This window comes from Muntiacus reevesi, chromosome 2 (assembly GCF_963930625.1).
Source record: "Muntiacus reevesi chromosome 2, mMunRee1.1, whole genome shotgun sequence".
Classification (NCBI taxonomy): domain Eukaryota; kingdom Metazoa; phylum Chordata; class Mammalia; order Artiodactyla; family Cervidae; genus Muntiacus; species Muntiacus reevesi.
This window is the reverse complement of record NC_089250.1, coordinates 258,330,956-258,351,248: the sequence shown is the minus strand read 5'-3', so window position 1 is coordinate 258,351,248 and position 20,293 is coordinate 258,330,956. Positions and strand designations below refer to the sequence as shown.

Sequence of the window (20,293 nt, the reverse complement as noted above, 5' to 3'; positions counted from 1 at the left end):
AGTTTTTCTCTGTTGACTTATATCTATATTAAGGACCAAGGAGAACATTAAAATAATGTATATAACCTGTCAAATACATTTTATAAGTTTTAGCTAAAATAACTTGCAAAAAAAAATAATAAAATAACTTGCAAAATAATAGGGCCATGCTGATAATATGAAATATTTTTATTTTCAAATAGTTCATAACTATAAGTAATTGGATGTTATATAAAAAGTCTAATAAAACCAAAAAGTTGTTGTCAGTGGGGGCATTAATATGTCACCTGTCATAAAAGGGATCTATTTTCTTCTGAAACAAGAACCCAGTGTATTTTGATGTCAAGCTTGAATTTTCACTACTGTTTCTTATTATTGTATAAGTTAGTCTCCAAAGCAAGAAAATTTGAAGTGGTAATTACTCAGATGTTCAGAATGCTGATGATAAAAAACACAATGCCAAGATCTTAAGATGACATACACCTACACATGATCCAGTCATTTGTCCCTGGGAATTCCCCCACTTCCATCCACTGGATGCTGTGAATGTATTCCACATTGGAAACCACCCAAATGGCCCTTAACAGGAGGCTGGATAAGTCCATGATGGTACATGCATACACCAGATACTATTCAACAGCAAGAGGGGCTGAGTTATGGATACATGCCACCACAGGGATAAATCTCAAAAGCATTACTCTAAATGAAAAAAGCCACACTTGAAAGACTACCACTATATGATTCTAGATAGGAAGTTCTAGAACAGGCAAAAGCAAGAGAGTGATAAAAGTCAGGGAGTGGTTACCCTTGGGATGTGACTGGAGGGGACAGGAAAGGGACTTCTCTTTCTGAATCTGGACACCAGTTGTGCAATTGTGCAGATTGAAAATTCATCAAGCAGTACCCTCATGATAAGTGCACTTTTCTGGGTTTTTTTTATTCCAGTGCCTTCTAAAGAGGGTAGATCCAGACCTCCTTGGTGGTCCAGTGGTTAAGAATCTGCCTTCCAAAAAAAAAAAAAAAAGAATCTGCCTGCCAGTGTAGGGGACACAGGTTCGATCCCTGTTCTGGGACGATTCCACATGCCTTGAGGCAACTAAGTTATTGCTCTAGAGCCTACTAGAGCCTATGCTCTAGAGCCCATGAGATGCAACTACTGAAGCCTGTGTGCCTAGATCATGCGCTCTGCAGCAAGAGGAACCACCACAATGAGAAGCCCCTGTACCACCGTGAAGAGCAGCCCCTGCTCGCCACAACTAGAGAAAGCCCACTCACAGCAATGAAGACTCAACACAGACAAAAATAAATTGATTAAAGAGGGTAGATCCTTTCAAAAGAAACATATTTGACGTGTTAAAAGTGGTGTTTTCCAAAGAAGGCACACAAGATAATTTTAGGTGCTCCACGCACAGAAAATGAAATGCCACGAAACGACATAAAAGTTATATGAAAATGAGCCACTTCTAACCAGTCTTTCTGATGTGTTTTGTTTTCCCTGGTCAGTGGTGAAAGGAAAGTTTTCTCAAATTTATTATAAAATATTTCAGTATACAAGAAAACCTAGAGATCATGTAACTGACACCAACACCCTCACCTCCCAGCTTTGTCAAGTCTATTTTACTGTATTCACTGCAGATGGTTTTTTAAGGTGCACACATCGCAGATGGCATTTGAAATCATCTCGTGCCCAGAGACAACTTCACTACTAAATGTGGGACTCCTCCTCCTCCACATCCCTTCCCTTGTCTTTCTTTTTAGATCGCAGGTGTTGTGGATTGCATTAATCCCACACCCTCAGTTTATAGTTCATAATCCCCCACAGGACATCTCTTGATTTAAATTTAATGCATTCTGGCCTTCACCAGTGGCTCAGATGGTAAAGAATCTGTCTGCTCTGCAGGAGATGGGGGTTCCATCCCTGGGTCAGGAAGATCCCTTGGAGGAGGAAAGGTCAACCCACTCCAGTATTCCTGCCTGGAGAAACCCATGGACAGAGGAGCCTGGTGGGCTACAGCCCGTGGGTTCACAAAGAGTTGGACATGACTTACTGACTAAACCATCACTACCACTTCAGCTGAAACAAGAACAGGCTACACGGACAGATCACAAGTGTAACTGCCCAATAACAAAAATACAAAAAATTTTTATGTATTCCCTCAATCTCCATATCCCAGTCTCTTTTGGTGCCCCACCTGCTACTGACAAACATTCTAATGTGTTCATATAATATTTTTTGTTGTTGTTGAGTGAATTCTTGTAAAATGAGTACCATTGTGTCCAGCACATGCCTGTTCTAATTTATCTCCCCATGATCATGTCAATAGCTTATCCTAGTCTTATTTTTCTTGCTGAGCACTAGTTTTATTAAGGTCCATCACTGTTACTCTGGGTTCATTGAGTCTGTGGCTTCTAATGGTTGCTTGGGACACCTCTGGTGCATCCCTCACAGTTTACTGTCTCCTCCCCAGAGAGGACAGCCAGGCTACTTCCAACTCCGCCACCTCCACCATTCCCACTGTAAATAATGGTACAATAAGCACCCTCACGTGTGACCCTGTAGATAGATGCTTGTGTCTCTTTCTTAGGGAGCAGAGTTTCTGTGTCCTGGGTATGTATGAGGCAGTTTGCTTTCCACAATGCCTGTCCCCTTTAACACTCCAACCAACAGTTCCTGAGGGTTCTTGTATCCTTCCTTCACCATCCACGCTTGACATTACTCAGCTTTCTAGTTTTTGACAAGAGTAATTTGGTATAAAGTGATACATGCCGTTATTTCCATTCTCACTCCATTTTATGACTGAGGATTTTGAGCATCTTTTCAAATGTTTATTAGTGTTTGGGGTTTCTACTCCTATGCATGCTTGCATATTTTAAATATATATGCAAGTATTCATCAATGATGTATAGAATAGCTTTCTTTTTATTGGAGTATAGTTACTTTACAATGTGTCAGTTTCTGCTGTAAAGTGAATCAGCTATATGTATACATATAGCCCCTCTTTTTGGGATTTCCTTCCCATTTAGGTTACCACAGATCTCTGAGTAGAGTTCTGTCCGCTATACAGTAGTTTCTCATTAGTTATTTTATACATAGGAGTCTATAAGAGTGAGTGAAGTTGCTCAGTCGTGTCCGACTTTTTGCGACCCCATGGACTGTATAGCCTACCAGGCTCCTTCATCCATGGAATTTTCCAGACAAGAGTATTGGAGTAGGCTGCCATTTCCTTCCCCAAGTAGTGTATCTAAGTGTATATAAATCAATCCCAATCTGCCAATTCATCCCAACCCCCTTCCCCCTTTGGTGTCCATGCATTTGTTCTCTATGTCTGTGTATAGAACAGTTTTAGATTTTAGGGCAAACTTTACATAAATTGTGTCTGTGCTACAGGCAATTGATTTGTTTTGCACCTCAGCATTATGCTTTTGAGATTTATACATCACCTATGTGGCTCTACTTCATCCATTTTTTTTTTTTTTTTTGCAAGAATACGTCATAGGTTAAAATTTCCTTTCCAAATGAACTTATCAAAGAGGATATAGAAAAATGCCATCAATGGCAGAACAGAGGTACACAGACTTAGCAACATTCTGAAACCTGAAGTTTGGGTGCCAAGGTGATAAGGAGAGGCTGAAATCTCAGGTGCTCCTTTGGGTCAGCTGAGCAAGGGGAGACCTGACATTCACGGGCAGGGGTGTGAAAGGTGGGCATTACGCCCAAGAAAGTGAAGCTTCAGAGCTGAATGGGGCCAGTGTGAAGGGCAGCTTGATGGGGAGAGAGGAAGGGAAGCAGGGGTAGAGAGAGGAGTCAGGGGAGACCAGGACGTGCTGCGAGGTGGTGAAGCGAGGAGGAAAGCATGAGGGCAGGGTGGTCAAAAGGACTTTTTCTTTCTTTCTTTTTTTTTAATATTTATTTGTTTGGCTGTGCAAGGTCTTAGTTGCGGCATGTGGGATCTTTAGTTGCAGCATGCAAACTCTTCACTGCAGCATGTGGGATCTAGGTTCCTTGACCAGGGATCGAACCCAGGCCCCCTGCATTGGGAGCTTGGACTCTTAGCTACTGGACCACAAGGGAAGACATTTTTCTTTCTCAGATTTATTGAGCACCAAGTATGTGATCAGGCCTGAACTAAGCATTAAGCATCTGATGCACATATTGAATTTTCTCCCAGTTTTGTGGGAGGCAAGCCTGGGAACACAGCGGTGATCAAGATGGCTCTGTCCCTGCCCTCACAAGCTCACGGAAGGGGCTGGCGGCGGGGTGGGGGCTGGGGGGAGTTGTGTGGACAGACAGTAACCAGAGAGCGATAGCTCAGCATGGTCAAGGGGATGCCAGAGTGACCGAGGGAGGAAGCTCAGGCCAAGAGGTCAGGGCCGCCATGGGGAAAACAAAAGGGAATGTGTGAATTCAAAAGAAGTGTCCAACCCAGCCAAGGGTGTAGAGGAAGGCTTCCTGGAGGAAGGGACATTGGAGGAGGAGACGGGACTGGTAGGTAAAAGGCAGAAAAGAATATTCCTGACAGAGGGAGCATGATCTATATATACAATGGAATATCCTTCAGCCTTAGAAAGGCAGGAAATCCTGCAATACACAACATGGATGAACCCAGAGGACCTGGTGCTACATGAAATAAACCAGTCACAGAACAACAACCAGTGCATAATTTCACTTATCATAGGTAATGAAGGGACTTCCCTGGTGGTCTAACAGCTAAGACTCCATGCTCCCAATCCAGGGGGGCTGGGTTCGATCCCTGGTCAGGGAAGTAGATCCCACATGCTATGACTAAGACCTGGCACCGCCAAATAAATAAAAATATTTTTTAGAAAAGGAGGAAAATAGTCAGACTCATTAAAGCAGAGAGTAGAATGGTAGTTACCAGGGGCTGGGGGGTGATGAGGAAAATGCGGTAATTACTAATCAATGGATATAAAGTTTGTTATACAAGATGAATAAATTCTAAAGGTCGGCTGTCCAACACTGTGCTTACAAGTTAACAATACTGTACTGTGCAAGGCTGTCGTGGTGGAACTGTTCTCCATAGTATCATCCCACAGGTCACCTGCCAGATCTTTCCAGAGGAGACAAATAGTGGCCCCCACTAACAGGGCAATAAGATGAAGACAGAATATACATATTCCTTGCCCTTGTGGAAATTATGTTTTAGTGGTGGGGAGATGATTATCAAGGGATAAAATGTAGGGAATATCAGTGGTAAGTGCTTAAGAAACAAAAGGGGTGAGGGCTGCAAAGTGTGTGTTTTGTTTTTTTTGGCCCTTCTTGCAGGATCCCAATTCTCTTGGCAGTTAGCGTGGAGTCCTAACCACTGGACGGCCAGGGAAATCCCTGTACGTGGAGGTGAATTGGTAGGTCGAGTGGTCCGGGAAGAGCTCACTTCATGGTACTGGGGGAAGAGCTGAATGCAGGAGGGAGCAAGCCAAGTGGCTAGCTAGGTCGTGGGGAAGCACTGCAGACAGAGCAAGGGACAGGTGCAGACCTTGAGGTTGGAACCAGCCCAGTGCGTTGACCTTCTCATTACCTCACAGTTCCTGTCACAATGAAGGGCAGTGCAGTAGGAACCGCAAGAGCACATGAGCAGTGGATCAGAGAGGAAATGGAGAGCTGTATCAATCCTCATCAAATCAACTATAGACAGAATCACTATTTATGCTTCTAGATGCTTCTCTGGGCAATCTCTGAAACTGCTCATGGTGGCAGCCTCTGGGCAGACTGGGTGAGTGGGGTCAAGGGAAGTCCTACATCTTGGTTTTTCACTGGACTGTATTCATTTGAAATTTCACCATGTTTACAATCTTTCCTATTCCCAACACATCCCAGAAGCTTCTAGTTTCTCTGTGTGCACTAGGCCCATTGGTTTACAGCCCCTCCTCCTCATGGGTGGCCATTTCAGGAGCACTCTCACAGGATTGTTCCTCAATATGAGAATCATCTCCCTGCTCTTTAGAACATAAGTCTGTAAAACCTCCACTTATTGTCTCCCTGCTTATTTAACTTATATTCAGAGTACACCAAGCAAAATGCTGGGCTGGATGAAGCACAAGCTGGAAGCAAGACTGCCGGGAGAAATATCAATAACCTCAGATATGCAGATGACACCACCCTTATGGCAGAAAGTGAAGAACTAAAGAGCCTCTTGATGAAAGAGGAGAGTGAAAAGGCTGGCTTAAAACTCAACATTAAAAAAACTAAGTTCATGGCATTTGGTCCCATCACTTCATGGCAAATAGATGGGGAAACAATGGAAACAGAGACAGACTTTATTTTCTTGGGCTCCAAAATCACTGCAGATGGTGACTGCAGCCATGACATTAAGACGTTTGCTCTCTGGAAGAAAAGTTGTGACCAACCTAGACAGCATATTAAAAAACAGAGACATTACTTAGCTGACAAAAGTCCATCTAGTCAAAGCTATGGTTTTTCCAGTAGTAATGTATGGATGAGAGCTGGGACTATAAAGGTGAGCGCCGATAATTGATGCTTTTGAACTGTGGTGTTGAAGACTCTTGAGTCCCTTGGACTGCAAAGAGATCCAACCAGTCCATCCTAAAGGAAATCAGTCCTGAATAGTCATTGGAAGGACTGATGCTGAACCTGAAACTCCAATACTTTAGCCACCTGATGTGAAGAACTGACTCATTGGAGAAGACCCTGATGCTGGGAAAGACTGAAGACAGGGGAGAAGGGGACGACAGAGGATGAGATGGTTGGATGGCACCACCAATTCGATGGACATGAGTTTGAGCAAGTTCCGGAAGTTGGTGATGGACAATGAAGCCTGGCGTGCTGCAGTCCATGGGGTTGCAAAGAGCCGGACACGAGACTGACCAAGAAAACACCAATCTGACCACAACATGGCACGCTAGCGGTCACGCTGTCTGAGGAATTCCCTATTGGCAAGTTTGCAGTGGATGATATTTTGTACTGTTGTGTGACAATTCCTTTGGGGATGTCAAGAAAGGACATTTCTTAACTTGGTCTACTTAAATGACTTCCAATTGTCACTATGATCAACACAATACAGGAGGCCTAGAAAACTGGGAGAAATTACACATTGCACATTAGCCTGCTTATTAGACAATGTTAAGAACTTCTTAGTTTTTAGATGTAATTATGATTGTTTAAAATAAATCTGTACCTTACTTATTTCTAGATAAAATATGATCTCCAGTATTTGCTTTAAAATTATCTAGATAAGGAATTCCCTTGTGGTCCAGTGGTTAGGACTTGGCACTTGTATTGCCAAGGGTCTAGGTTCAATCCTGGTTGGGGAACTAAGATCCCACAACCTGGGTGGGGTGGGAATAACTAAATAAAATAACATAGTAAAGAGAAGCAGCTGAGATGAAACTAACTGGTCATTTGTTGATCACTGTTGAAGCTAGGTGATAGTTTTTATTATACTATTTTCATGTGACTCAAAATATAAGTTTTTAAAAACTGTAGATAACAAAGCAGAACATATAGATAAATTTTAGCACATACAGTAACTTGAAGTTATTTTGTATAATCATTCACTCTATTGTCTGGTAAAGAAGAGGTGGTCAAAGTTTATTCAAAGAAAAACTGAAATAAAGAACAAAAAACCCCACCCTGAATTCAGTCCCCTTTACTGATCATGGTACTAATTTCGCCCCAGCTTCTGGCCCCATCATCCAGCTCTTTTACACATACACAGCCTTACATGTTTCCAACGAGCATTTATTATTAGTTAAACCATGATTCAGGATCCCAGGGTGGGGATCACCATGTACCCAGGTCCCCCTTCACCACCCTGGGGAGAAGGACGGAGGACAGAGGAGGTGGGACGGAGCCAGTTCAGATCTTCCCAGGAAACGTGCCTTCTGCCCGGCGGTCGTCCCAAGCTGACACCTGCAGATAGACAGCCAGTGTTATTCCCTTCCGCCACAGGGAAGCCAGATGGGTGGACTTCTGTGCCTTCCTTAGTCTCCCCACCTGTTCAGTCAACAAGTAACCCCAGAACCTGCTATGTGCCAATACTGGCAGCTGTTCCAGGAGCCAGGGGACCAAGAGTGACCCAGAAGGACAAAAATCAACGCCCTGAATGAGCTGATGCACTGCGGGGAGAGGAGGTGGAGGGTGGGTAGAGAGGAATACCAGGCAGACTCATAGAAGAGTTGTCCATGGGGAGACGTGTATGCAGAGCTTCAGGAGTGTGACTGTGCCCTGCTTGAGGAACCCCAAAGTCAAAAAGAGGCTATCTATACTTCAGCAGGAATGCGTCTCCAAGATATACAATCAAGTGCAAAAAGGTCCAAACTGGATATACACTGTGATCCCACTATTGCTCATGTATGTGTGCACACCTATGGAACATAACAGAAAGGCCCACAGTAAACTGTTAACACCACCTAGAACTAATGCTCTGCAACCTGTGGACCCTCCTAGAGGCAGTCAGAAGCACATTTTTATACACACATGCACACTCACAGGCGATACAGTAGAGGCAGTGGATAAGGGCATGGACAAGGAAGACAACCTGAACCCCAACCCCATCACTTCCTAGCTGTGCTCTCCTCAGGCAAATCACTCAACCTTTCAGGGGTCCAGTTTCCAATTCTGTAAAATGACGATCCTGATAAAAGGACCTATCTGTTTTTAGCATATTTGCCATTTTATGACATAAAATACTTACAACATTTAAGAGCCTTCAATAAGTGCCTGCTTTATTTACACACACATACCATACATTACAAATACTCTGTACTTAAACTGTCCTGCAACTTGCTTTTTTCATGAGTCTTAGAGCTCTTTCTGTATTCTGTCATATAGATCAAGATGAATATCCATTTATTTAATGTGTTTCTGAATGTTCCCCATTACAAGCCACTCTGCAGTGGATGTCCTCGTACACATTTTTACAGGATGTGGAGAGGTGAAAAGGCCATATCTGCAGTATGATTTTTTTCATTTTGAAAGATCCTACCTCAGGATGGACCTTAAAAGCGACTGGACCAGACTACAGGACGACCAACACTGAGCACCATCTACCACTCGCCACTCTCTTTTCTATTGAAGGACCAGGCTGATCTGATCCTTTGGCAAATTAGCCTTTGCTCAATAATCTCACTTCTTGGAAAGGAGATGGAAAATATTTCCTGTAGTGGAACTGTACACCACAGTTATCATTTAAAATAGTGAAAAAATACTGAGTCCAGTTAAAGGGGAAGAAACTATTTTTTTAACTATGAAAGACAATGGCTACCCAATAATTGAGCAGGTTGTACTGACACGAAAATAAAACAAAGTAAAAAGCCAAAGATAAAACAGTATCTAAACTATGATCTATAACTGTATTTTAAAAGCATATAAACATACACCCATATCTATACAAACATTAACACACAGAAATGGAAGTGGAAGATTTAATACCAAATTTCGAAGGGACTTTTTTCATGGAGAAACTACAAATGTTTTAACACTGGAAAATAAAAGGCAGTTCCCTGGTAGCCTAGTGGTTAGGATTCAGGGCTTTCACTGCTTTTGGGGCCGGGATTCAACCCCTGGTGGGGGAACTAAGATCCTGAAAGCCTCACTCAAAACGTGGCAAAAAAGAAAAAGAGAAAAGCTGATTAGCAAAAATATTTTAAATGCTCATACAGGAAAAGTGCCGGACTCACCCCGATTCTTCTCCAAATATACATTTTGGGGTTAGAGACTAATTTTTAAAAACACACAAGAAACACTTGGAAGATGTTACATTATGATCAGCCAGATCAAGAGGATGAGGAACAATTTTTTCCCCTTCCTCTATTTCTTAAGTTTTTATGAAGTGGTTTAATTCTTATAAAAAACAAAAATAATAGCATTAACAAAACAGTTATTTTTGTGTCACCAATTTCTGGAACAAAGAAAGGGCTGCTGGGTATAAAGAGTGTGTTAAAAAAAAAAAAAAGTGTTCATATCCAGTCCCAAGAAGGGCTAAGAAGGCAGATACAGTGAGTGCTTGAGAGGAGGGACCATAGAATCTGATGATCCCCAGGGAAGGGTAGGCCCTGGTGCCAGGGACTGGGATATGGGGCAGCACTGGGTCCAGAAGCACATTTCCTAGTACCTGGGCCAGTGTGTACCCATCCAACGCAGGCCCAGAGGCTGGAGGGTGGATGGTACCCAAGATCATGTAGGGACAAGGAGAAATCCTGAGAGGGGAGTGGGTATGCAAAGGCACTTAAGAGTGTGCGGCTGGAGAGCTGTGAGGTACCAAACAAGTTGAGGAAGACTGCATTAAGGCAATCTGTTCTCAACAAACAGGCCCCAAAGATGCACATCAAGGATGTTTAAAATACTGAAAAATGGGAACATAATCTCAAAGGGGACCAGTTGAATAAAAGCATCTGTATATTAAGAACGTCCTTGGCAGTCAAGTGATTAAGACTGTGCTTCTATTACAGGAGGTGAGGGTTTAATCCCTGGTTGGGAAACTAAGATTCCACATGCCATGAAGCATGGCCAAAAATTTTTAAAAAAGGAAAGAAACAAACAAAAATGAGGTGGCTCTATATGCACTGTTGTTAAAAAAAAAAAAGGCTCAAAACATGTTGATAAGTCAAAGCAAGACATAGGGACAGACTATACAGTATGACCCATCCTTCCACAGAAGTTCCATAGGCTTATGAATGATAAATGTATACAGAGAAAAAGGAATCTGCTAACAATAGTTACCTAAGGGGAGAGGGGGACTGAGGAGCACAAGTAGATTTAATTTTTATTTTACTGTATTGCTCGTATTTGTTTTTAAAAATGAGCACTGTTTTGTAATAATATCATATTCTGATTTTAAGACACATTTTTTCATTTTAACATCTCTGAAATTAGCATGCTTGTCACATTCATTTCCACCATTAAAAAAAAAAAAAAAGATTTAAACATCTCTAAGTGTTTCCTGTAGTCAATGGGGTCTTCGACTTGATGAAATAAAGTAATATTTTACTTAAAAAAAAAAAAAAAAAAAAGAGGGTATGGCAGAGTGTAACAACAGGTCTGGTCAGATCAGGCCTAGAAGACTGCCTTACTGCATCCCTAGTTTTAGAGATGCACACTGAAGTAGGCAGGGGTGAAATAACATATCTGGGATTCGCTTCAGAATACTCTAGCCAAGGAAAGATATAAAAAGGACAGATGGAACTTCCCTACTGGTCCGGTGGTTGAGAATCTGCCTTCCAGTGCAGGGGACTCAGGTTCGATCCTTGGTTGGACAACTAAGCCTGTGCACTGTAACTAGAGAAGCCTCCTCGCATGCCACAACGAAGAGCCCATGTGCTGCAACACAGACCCAGTGCAGCCAAAGAAAAGAGGGGGTGGGGTGGGGATAGATGGAGGAGACGTGGAAAAATCTTGAACTAACCACTCAGTTTGGGTGATGGGTATATTTGGGGTCACTTAACTATTCTACTTTTATATACATTTGGAAATGTTCATATAAAGGACAAGACTCCAAGCGGATGAGCTCCACAGGGACAGGGCATGTACTCGGGCACCTGGGCGAGATGGACCTGGCTGCCTTGGTTGAGAGCCTGGCTGGTGGAGAGTCCTGGTGAAAGGAGGAAAGGGGGCGATTCTACGAAGAAGCAAAGGTGCATCCATGGCCGGTGTGAAGCCTTTTCCTCCCTCTGCCCCTCACAGATAAGCTCCCACCAAGTCGCCATAAGCCCCTTGGCGAAAACCCCACCCCACTCTGGCATCCCAAGGGCCCCAGGAGGAGGCACCTACCCAGGATATGGGGCAGAGGGACTTGTACACACGCCGGTACCATTCGCACACGGAGACGTCACCCCCTTTAGCGGTCATTGCCTTCTCACAGCGGTGGAAGTCTGTGAAGAAAAGGGATCAGGGTCAGCCCAGACCAGGGGCTGGAACACATTTCTAATCAAAACTCACAGGAATACTTTTTACTTCACAACCAGTTACACGAATCCCCCCAGCTCCCAGGTTTCACAAAAAAAGTATATCCTTACAAGTGTAGTACTGAAAAGGGCTAGACACACCACACTAAGCTTATTTTGCAATCCATAAAGAACTACTGTCTGGGACTTCCCTGGTGTTAAGAATCCGCCTTCCATTCATTAACGGGGCTGGGGTTCATGCCCTGGTGGAGGAACTAAGATCCCACAGGGCAACGAAGTCTAGCCTGTGCACCACAAACGAGACCCAGAGTAGCCAAGAAAAAAAGAAAAAGAACTACTATTCAACTTGGAACTTCCGGGTCAGGAACAACAGGGCAACTTGAGAGGTGTGTGTGGGGATTATGGAAATCTAGAACCAGGACAAGGGAAGGGGAAGATGGTCTTGATGCTAAGATGCTGGCATCCAGGAGAGAAGAAAGGAGGGGGATAATTTGGTTTTTAATAGTCGGAAATTAATTCAAAGATTACTCCAAGTATTACACTCCTGAGTACACTCCCTAAGAGAAAAAGCATTCACAAAGACATCAAATTACATTAATTATAGCAGCATCATTCATATGAGCCCCAAACTGGAAACCACACCAGTGCTCATGAATGAAAAGTTGGAAAATTGTATGCAATAAAAATGAGCAAAATATATGCCACAGCATGGAAGAATCTTCCTAACTACTGAATGAAGAAATCCAAGCATAAGACAACACACAGTATTTATAAAGTTCACAAACAGGCAAACCTGAAAGCGGTGATAAAACCAAAATATTACTGCCCGAAGTCTGTGGGGCTACAACTCTAGTGGGGAGAGCAGAGTGGTGCTTTCAAAAGATGGCATGCAGCAGGCAGGGGAGCTCAGAGGACTGGCAGTATCCAGTTTTCTATCCAGATTATAATCACATGGAGGATTCAATTTAGAGTTATTCATTTAGCTGTACATTATGGTTTATGTGCTTCCTATATTACATTCCATACAGACAGACAGACATATACACATCTCGGGGTGGGGTGGGGGAATCACTATGGGTTCCAAAGTTTGTGACCCTAGGTCAGATCTTGAACACAGGTGGTGATGGGGGGGCATGGGCCCTGTGAAGTAGGATGTTCAGAATGAAAGAGAAGAGGCTATGAGGAGGCAAGAGGTAAGTGATATGAGGTGTGGGATCAGGGGAAGGTCAACAATGCCCCCCTCCTCCCCAAGTCCTGCTCACCCAGGTAGTTCTGCCAGCAGTTCCTGGTCTGGTTCTGGTTGGGGAAGCGGCTATCAAAAGGAGCAGTCTGGTAGTTCTTGATTTTGGTCTTGATGTCTTCTGCCATAGTGCTGACTCCTACAAGGAAAGAGAGCAGATTCTGGCAGAGGTCTTAAGGGGCCTGGACACAGGGCTGTCAGCCCACCCAGGCCCAATGGAGGCCTGACAGAGAAGAATGGGCTGGGTGTGAACAAGCCAATACCCCCTCCCTTTCAACATACAGACAGAGGTGAAGGGTTGGGCAAGAACACATCAGGTATGGAAGTCACAGCAGGATGTGTGGGGGTAGACAATTTCTTGGTTAAAAAAAAACCAGGCCAAAATAACACTAGTTGATATTCACTGAGTGCTTACTATAGGCAAGGAAGCTTTACTCCTAAAGTTGCTCTAAAAGACAGGAACTATTACTATCACTGCTTCACAGACAAGAGACAGGGTGTTTAAGCAATTTCCCAAGGTCATACAGCACACATGGGGTGGAGGTGTACTCCATCACTAACATAACCTACACTGCAAAGGTTCTTAATCTCTATTGGTGCCATGAAGCCCTCAGGAGTCTAATGAACCCTTTCTCCGAATGTTTCAGTGCATTTAAAAATTGCACAGGATCACAAAGAAAACCAATTACATGTAGCTGAGGATTTATGAACTACCACAGTTTCAAAATAATTATGCCTGAAAAGGGTTATGCGGCGAAATCTGCAAACATAATGGGATATATGATATGATGACCTATGATTTTTACTGTTGATAAAGTCACAGATGATGCTAAATACCACCGCTACTGCCTCCATTCCCAAGCGAAGGAAATGCTATATATCAATGGGAAACTGGCAAAAACACAGATGTAAATTTCCCTCCATTCACGTACTAGCATCCCTTGAGTTCCATCCATTCTGTGGACCTAGGGTTAAAAACCTGACCCATAATCTTTTATGAGGTGACACACGGTTTTCATCAGGGAATCTGACACCGCCTCTATTCCATATTATTCGCGGAGTCGTGGTAATACACAGAAGTTAAGTAGACCAGTAATAAATTCAAGGGACCCAGGGTAGTGGTAAAGATTTTGGGCACCGGAGTAGTGTATTTCCGGGAGCAGAGAATATGGAACATTAGACGCGGTGACACAGATACGGTCCCAAGAATTGTTTTGAAGGCCATCTCCACCTGATTTCGGGAGTAAGGGAGGACTGGGGATGACGCTGCAGCCCCTCGAAAGTCCAAGGGGCGGGGGGTGAGGGTGGGGAGTCACCAGGAAGCCAGGATGTAGCCCAGCCAAGCCTCGGGGGTCAGGGGCCGGGGAGAGAAACGCCTGAGGCCTGGTGATTAAGAGCAATGCAATCCTAATGATTTCAAATCCTGATCGCTAGCTAAACTGCGTGGTATATAAGCCTCAGTTGTCTCCTAGCTAAAAGAGATAATCACAGGCCCTATCTCATAGAGTTGGAGGGAAGCTTAAATGAATCAATATAAATCGCTTTGAAAGTTCTAGGCATCCGAGAAAAACCAAATAATCGTCAGCTACAATTAATAATTGAAACGACCCCAAGGATCCGGGAGGTCTGCCACCGCCGGCCGGAAAACTCATGTCATTTTCCAGTAGGGATCCTCAGTCCTCCAGGATGGGGTTCCAGGGTCCCGAGCCCTCAAGACTCACCTAAAGATGCCCCTGAAGTCGCTGGAAGCTCAATGTGACCCTCAGCAAAGACGCCAGTACCGGACCGGAAGCGGAAAAATGGTAGGCCGGAAGCGGGACGGAGCAGCGCACAGAAGAGTCTTCCGCAGGGCAAGAGCGCCGTCCCTGGAGCAGTTCAGGCCACGCCCATACTTGAGAATTCCAACCTCCTATTGGGCCGAACGCCTGTTCATCCTCATTCTCGGCCCAATCGTAAGCTTGCGTGGCACTTGGTAGGTACCTTTACGAGCTGTTCCAAGCTGTGGACTCTGTTCCAAGGTATTGACGCGTCCTGGTCACCTACTAGGAGAAAGGGGTTCTGGGTCCCGGAGTTGGCAGGAGCGTGGTCCTGCGGAAAATATTCCAGCAGAAACGCTCTTATTCGTGCAAGAATTACTTATTGAATGTTTACCCAGTGCCAGGTACTTCTATTTAGGTTTGAGGAAGCATAGTTGAACTAAACACAAAAATTTCTATGATTCTTATGGGGCCGATTGTTAGTTTGACCCCAGGTAAATAACAGGGAGAGAACACAGCTCCACCCAGCAACAGAAAACTGGATTAAAGGTTTGCTGAGCATGGCCACGCCCATCAGAATAAGACCAGTTTCCTGATCAGTCAGTCTCTCCCATCAGGAAGCTTCCACATGCCTCTTATCCTCCTTCAGAGAGCAGACAGACTGAAAACCACAATCACAGAAAACTAACAAATCTGATCACATGGATCACAGCTTTATTTAATTCAATGAAACTATGAGCCATGCCATGTAGGACCACCTAAGACAGACGGGTCATGGTGGAGAGTTCTGACAAAATGTGGTCCACTGGAGAAAGAAATGACAAACCACTTCAGTATTCTTGCCTTGAGAACCCCGTGAACAGTATGAAAAGGCCAACAGATAGGACACTGAAAGATGAACTCCCCAGGTCAGTAGGTGCCCAATATGTTACTGGACATCAGTGGAGAAATAACTCCAGAAAGAATGAAGAGACGGAGCCAAAGCAAAAACAACACCCAGTTGTGGATGTGACTGGTGATAGAAGCAAAGTCCTATGCTGTGAAGAGCAATATTGCCTAGGAACCTGGAATGTTAGGTCTGTGAATCAAGGAAATTGAAAGTGGTCAAAGAGGAGATGGCAAGTGTGAACGTCGACACTTTAGGAATCAGCGAACTAAAATGGACTGGAATGAGTGAATTTAACTCAGAGGACCATTATATCTACTTCTGTGGGCAGGAATCCCTTAGAAGAAATGGAGTAACCATCATAGTCAACAAAAGAGTCTGAAATGCAGTCATTGGATGCAATCTGAAAACCGACAGAATGATCTCTCTTTGTTTCCAAGGCAAACCATTCAATATCACGGTAATCCAAGCCTATGCCCCAACCAGTAACACTGAAGAAGCTGAAGTTGAACAGTTCTATGAAGACCTAAAAGACCTTCTAGAACTAACACCCAAAAACGATGTCCTTTTCATTATAGGGGACTGGAATGCAAAAGTAGGAAGTCAAGAGATACCTGGAGTAACAGGCAAATTTGGCCTTGGAGTGCAGAATGAAGCAGGGCAAGGCTAATAAAATTTTGCCAAGAGAATGCACTGGTCATAGCAAACACCCTCTTCCAATAACACAAGAGAAGACTCTACACATGGACATCACCAGATGGTCAATACCGAAATCAGATGGATTACATTATTTGCAGTGAAAGATGGAGAAACTCTATACAGTCAGCAAAAAAAAAAAAAAAAAAAAAAAAAAAAGACTGGGAGCTGACTGTGGCTCAGATCATGAACTCTTTATTGCTAAATTCAGACTTAAATTGAAGAAAGTAGGGAAAACCACTAGACCATTCAGGTAAGACCTAAATCACATCCCTTACAATTATACAGTGGAAGTGACAAATAGATTTAAGGGATTAGATCTGATAGAGTACCTGAAGAACTATGGATGGAGGTTCGTAACATTGTACAGGAGACAGGGATCAAGATCATCCCCAAGAAAAAGAAATGCAAAAAAGCAAAATGGCTGTCTGAGGAGGCCTTACAAATAGCTGTGAAAAGAAGAGAAGTGAAAAACAAAGGAGCAAAGGAAAGATATACCCATTTGAATGCAGAGTTCCAAAGAATATCAAGGAGAGCTAAGAAAGCCTTCCTAAGTGATCAATGCAAAGAAATAGAGGAAAACAATGGAATGGGAAAGACTAGAGATCATTTCAAGAAAATCAGAGATACCAAGGGAACATTTCATGCAAAGATGGACACAATAAAGGACAGAAATAGTATGGACCTAACAGAAGCAGAAGATGTTAAGAAGAGGTGGCAAGAATACACAGAAGAACTGTACAAAAGAGATCTTCATGATCCAGATAATCATGATGGTGTGATCACTCACCTAGAGCCAGACATCTTGGAATGCATGAATTTAGTGGGCCTTAGGAAGAATTGCTATAAACAAAGCTAGTGGAGGTGATGGAATTCCAGTTGATCTATTTCAAATCCTCAAAGATGGTTCTGTGAAAGTGCTGCACTCAATATGCCAGCAAATTTGGAAAACTCGGCAGTGGCCACAGGGCTGGAAAAGGTTAGTTTTCATTCCAATCCCAAAGAAAGGCAATTGCCAAAGAATGCTCAAACTACTACACAATTGCACTCATCTCACACACTAGCAAAGTAATGCTAAAAGTTCTTCAAGCCAGGCTTCAACAGTATGTGAACTGTGAGCATCCAGATGTTCAAGTTGGTTTTAGAAAAGGTAGAGGAACCAGAGATCAAATTGCCAACATCCTTTGGATTATCGAAACAGCGAGAGAGTTCCAGAAAAACATTTATTTCTGCTTTACTGACTATGCCGAAGCCTTTGACTGTGTGGATCACAACACACTGTGGAAAATTCTTCAAGAGATGGGAATGCCAGATCACCTGACCTGCCTCTTGAGAAATCTGTATGCAGGTCAGGAAGCAACAGTTAGAACTGGACATGGAACAAGAGACTGGTTCCAAATCGGGAAAGGAGTACATCAAGGTTGTATATTGTCACCCTGCTTATTTAACTTATATGCAGAGTACATCATGAAAAATGCTGGGCTGGAGGAAGCAGAAGCTGGAATCAAGATTGCTGGGAGAAATATCAATAACCTCAGATATGCAGATGACACCACCCTTATGACAGAAATCGAAGAAGAACTAAAGAGCCTCTTGATGAAAGTGAAAGAGGAGAGTGAAAAAGTTGACTTAAAGCTCAACATTTAGAAAACTAAGATCATGGCATCTGGTCCCATCACTTCATGGCAAATAGATGGGGAAACAGTGGAAACAGTGGCAAACTTTATTTTGGGGGCACCAATATCACTGCAGATGGTGACTGCAGCCATGAAATTAAAAGACACTTTCTCCTTGGAAGAGAAGTTGTGACCAACCTGGACAACATTTTAAAAGCAGAGACATTGCCAACAAAGGTTTGTCTGGTCAGGGCCATGGTTTTTCCAGTCGTCATGTATGGGTGTGAGAGTTGCACATGTGAGAAAGCTTAGTGCTGAAGAATTGATGCTTTTGAATTGTGGTGTTGGAGAAGACTCTTGAGAGTCCCTTGGACAGCAAGGAGATCCAACCAGTCCATCCTAAAGGAAATCAGTCCTGAATATTCATTGGAAGGACTGATGTTGAAGCTGAAACTCCAAACAATACTTTGGCCACCTGATTTGAGGGACTGACTCGTTTGAAAAGACCCTGATGCTGGGAAATAATGGAGGCAGGAGGAGAAGGGGACGACAGAGGATGAGATGGTTGGATGGCATCACCGACTCAAGACTCATTGGACATGAGTTTGAGTAAACTCGTAGTTGGTGATAGACAGAGAGGCCTGGTGTGCTGCAGTCCATGTGGTTGCAAGGAGTTGGCCATGACTGAGTGACTGAACTGAACTGAATTGTTAGGGGATTGAAAACAAATCATTTTTTTCTCCCAGGGTCGTTTGTCACGCTATGAGGGTGCCCAGACTCCACCTCCCTGTTCATTACTATCTTTCCCCAAACCTTCAGTTCAGTTCATTTCGGTAGCTCAGTCGTGTCCGACTCTTTGCGACCCCATGAATCACAGCAAGCCAGGCCTCCCTGTCCATAACCAACTCCCGGAGTTTACTCAAACTCATGCCCATCGAGTCAGTGATGCCATCTAGCCATCTCATCCTCTGTTATCCCCTTCTCCTCCTGTCCCCAATCCCTCCCAGCATCAGGGTCTTTTCCAATGAGTCAACTCTTCGCATGTCCCCAAACCTTAGAGGGCACAAATTAACAAAGATTTGAGTGACTGAGAGCTCAGAAACCAAATTCCTGCCTCACAGAGGAGAAGTTAAGAGTTAAAATCACTGTTGGATGATTTTATCTTGGGTCCGTGAGGGGTCTGGCAGAAATTGACTCATCTCTGCAAGTGACAACTTCTGGTCACAGACATGTCCTTGACTCCTTTCTCTCACGCCCCATAGCTGATCGATCAAGAAATGCTGTTGCCTCTGCCTTAAAAATATGTCCAGAATCTTCTGATTCAAGTCACTGGCACCTGCAGCCCGGATTATTGCAGTGGCCCACTCCCTGACCCCTAAGCCTCCCTGCTGCCGTCCGCAATCAGGTCACTCAGCCAGAGGGACCCTGTGAACTCCTCAGTCAGATTACTTCTCTTCCTTGGCCTGGAAACCTCCCCATGTGCCTGGTCTGACTCTTTTAGTCGAAAGTTAAAGTCCTAACAAATGACCTACACACTTTGGCTCCCTTTGTACCCTTGTTATTGTTCAGTCTCTGAGTCGTGTCTGACTCTTGGCAACCCCCTGGACTGCAGCATGCCAGGTCCCCTGTCTTTCACTCTCTGGGAGCATGCTCACATTCGTGTCCATTGAATCTGTGATTCTATCTAACCATCTCATCTTTCGCCGTCCCCTCTTCTTTTTTTGCCTTCAGTCTTTCCCAGCATCAGAGTCTTTTCCAGTGAGTAGGTTCTTTGCATCAGCTGGCCAAAGTATTGGAGTTTCAGCTTCAGCATCAGTCCTTCCAATGAATATTCAGAGTTATTTCCTTTAAGATTGACTAGTTTGACCTCCTTGCTGTCCAAGGGACTCTTTGAGAGTCTCCTCAAGCACCACAGCTTGAAAGTGTAAATTCTTTGGCACTCAGCCTTCTTTATGGTCCAACTCTCACATCCATCTGGTGACTCAGATGGTAAAGAATCTCCTTCCAATGTGGGAGACCAGGGTTTGATCCCTTGGTCAGGAAGATCCCTGGAGAAGGGAATGGAAACCCACTCCAGTATTCTTGCCAGAAGAATCCCATGGACAGAGGAGCCTGGTGGGCTACAGTCCACGAGGTCACAAAGAGTCAGACACGACTGAGCAACTAACACACACACACTCACATCCATACATGACTATTAGAAAAACCATATCTTTGACTATTTGGACCTTTGTCTGCC

General features: G+C 43.8%; 1 protein-coding gene and 1 non-coding gene across 2 annotated transcripts; one reads left to right on the top strand and one right to left on the bottom strand.

Moving 5' to 3' along the window:
* The first annotated feature begins 7,197 nt into the window (after positions 1–7,197).
* On the top strand, positions 7,198–7,269 carry TRNAT-UGU (transfer RNA threonine (anticodon UGU)). The gene has a single exon. It is a non-coding gene; the product is annotated as a tRNA-Thr (tRNA).
* Positions 7,270–7,675: 406 nt separating this feature from the next.
* COX6B1 (cytochrome c oxidase subunit 6B1) lies at positions 7,676–14,970 on the bottom strand. Its single transcript, XM_065925996.1, has 4 exons — positions 14,821–14,970; positions 13,122–13,238; positions 11,726–11,826; positions 7,676–7,867 (listed from the first exon to the last, which is right to left on the bottom strand). The coding sequence occupies exons 2-4, from the start codon at positions 13,225–13,227 to the stop codon at positions 7,814–7,816; spliced, it is 261 nt and encodes an 86-aa protein (XP_065782068.1). The 5' UTR covers positions 13,228–13,238; positions 14,821–14,970; the 3' UTR covers positions 7,676–7,813.
* Positions 14,971–20,293: the final 5,323 nt, after the last annotated feature.

Excerpts from the sequence above, each read along its gene's own strand:
- COX6B1 (XM_065925996.1), bottom strand. The coding sequence starts at position 13,227 with ATGGCAGAAGACATCAAGACCAAAATCAAGAACTACCAGACTGCTCCT. Across the intron at positions 11,827-13,121 it reads CTGCTGGCAGAACTACCTGG|ACTTCCACCGCTGTGAGAAG; the intron begins GTGAGCAGGACT and ends TTTTCTTCACAG. Across the intron at positions 7,868-11,725 it reads CCCTCTGCCCCATATCCTGG|GTGTCAGCTTGGGACGACCG; the intron begins GTAGGTGCCTCC and ends GTCTATCTGCAG.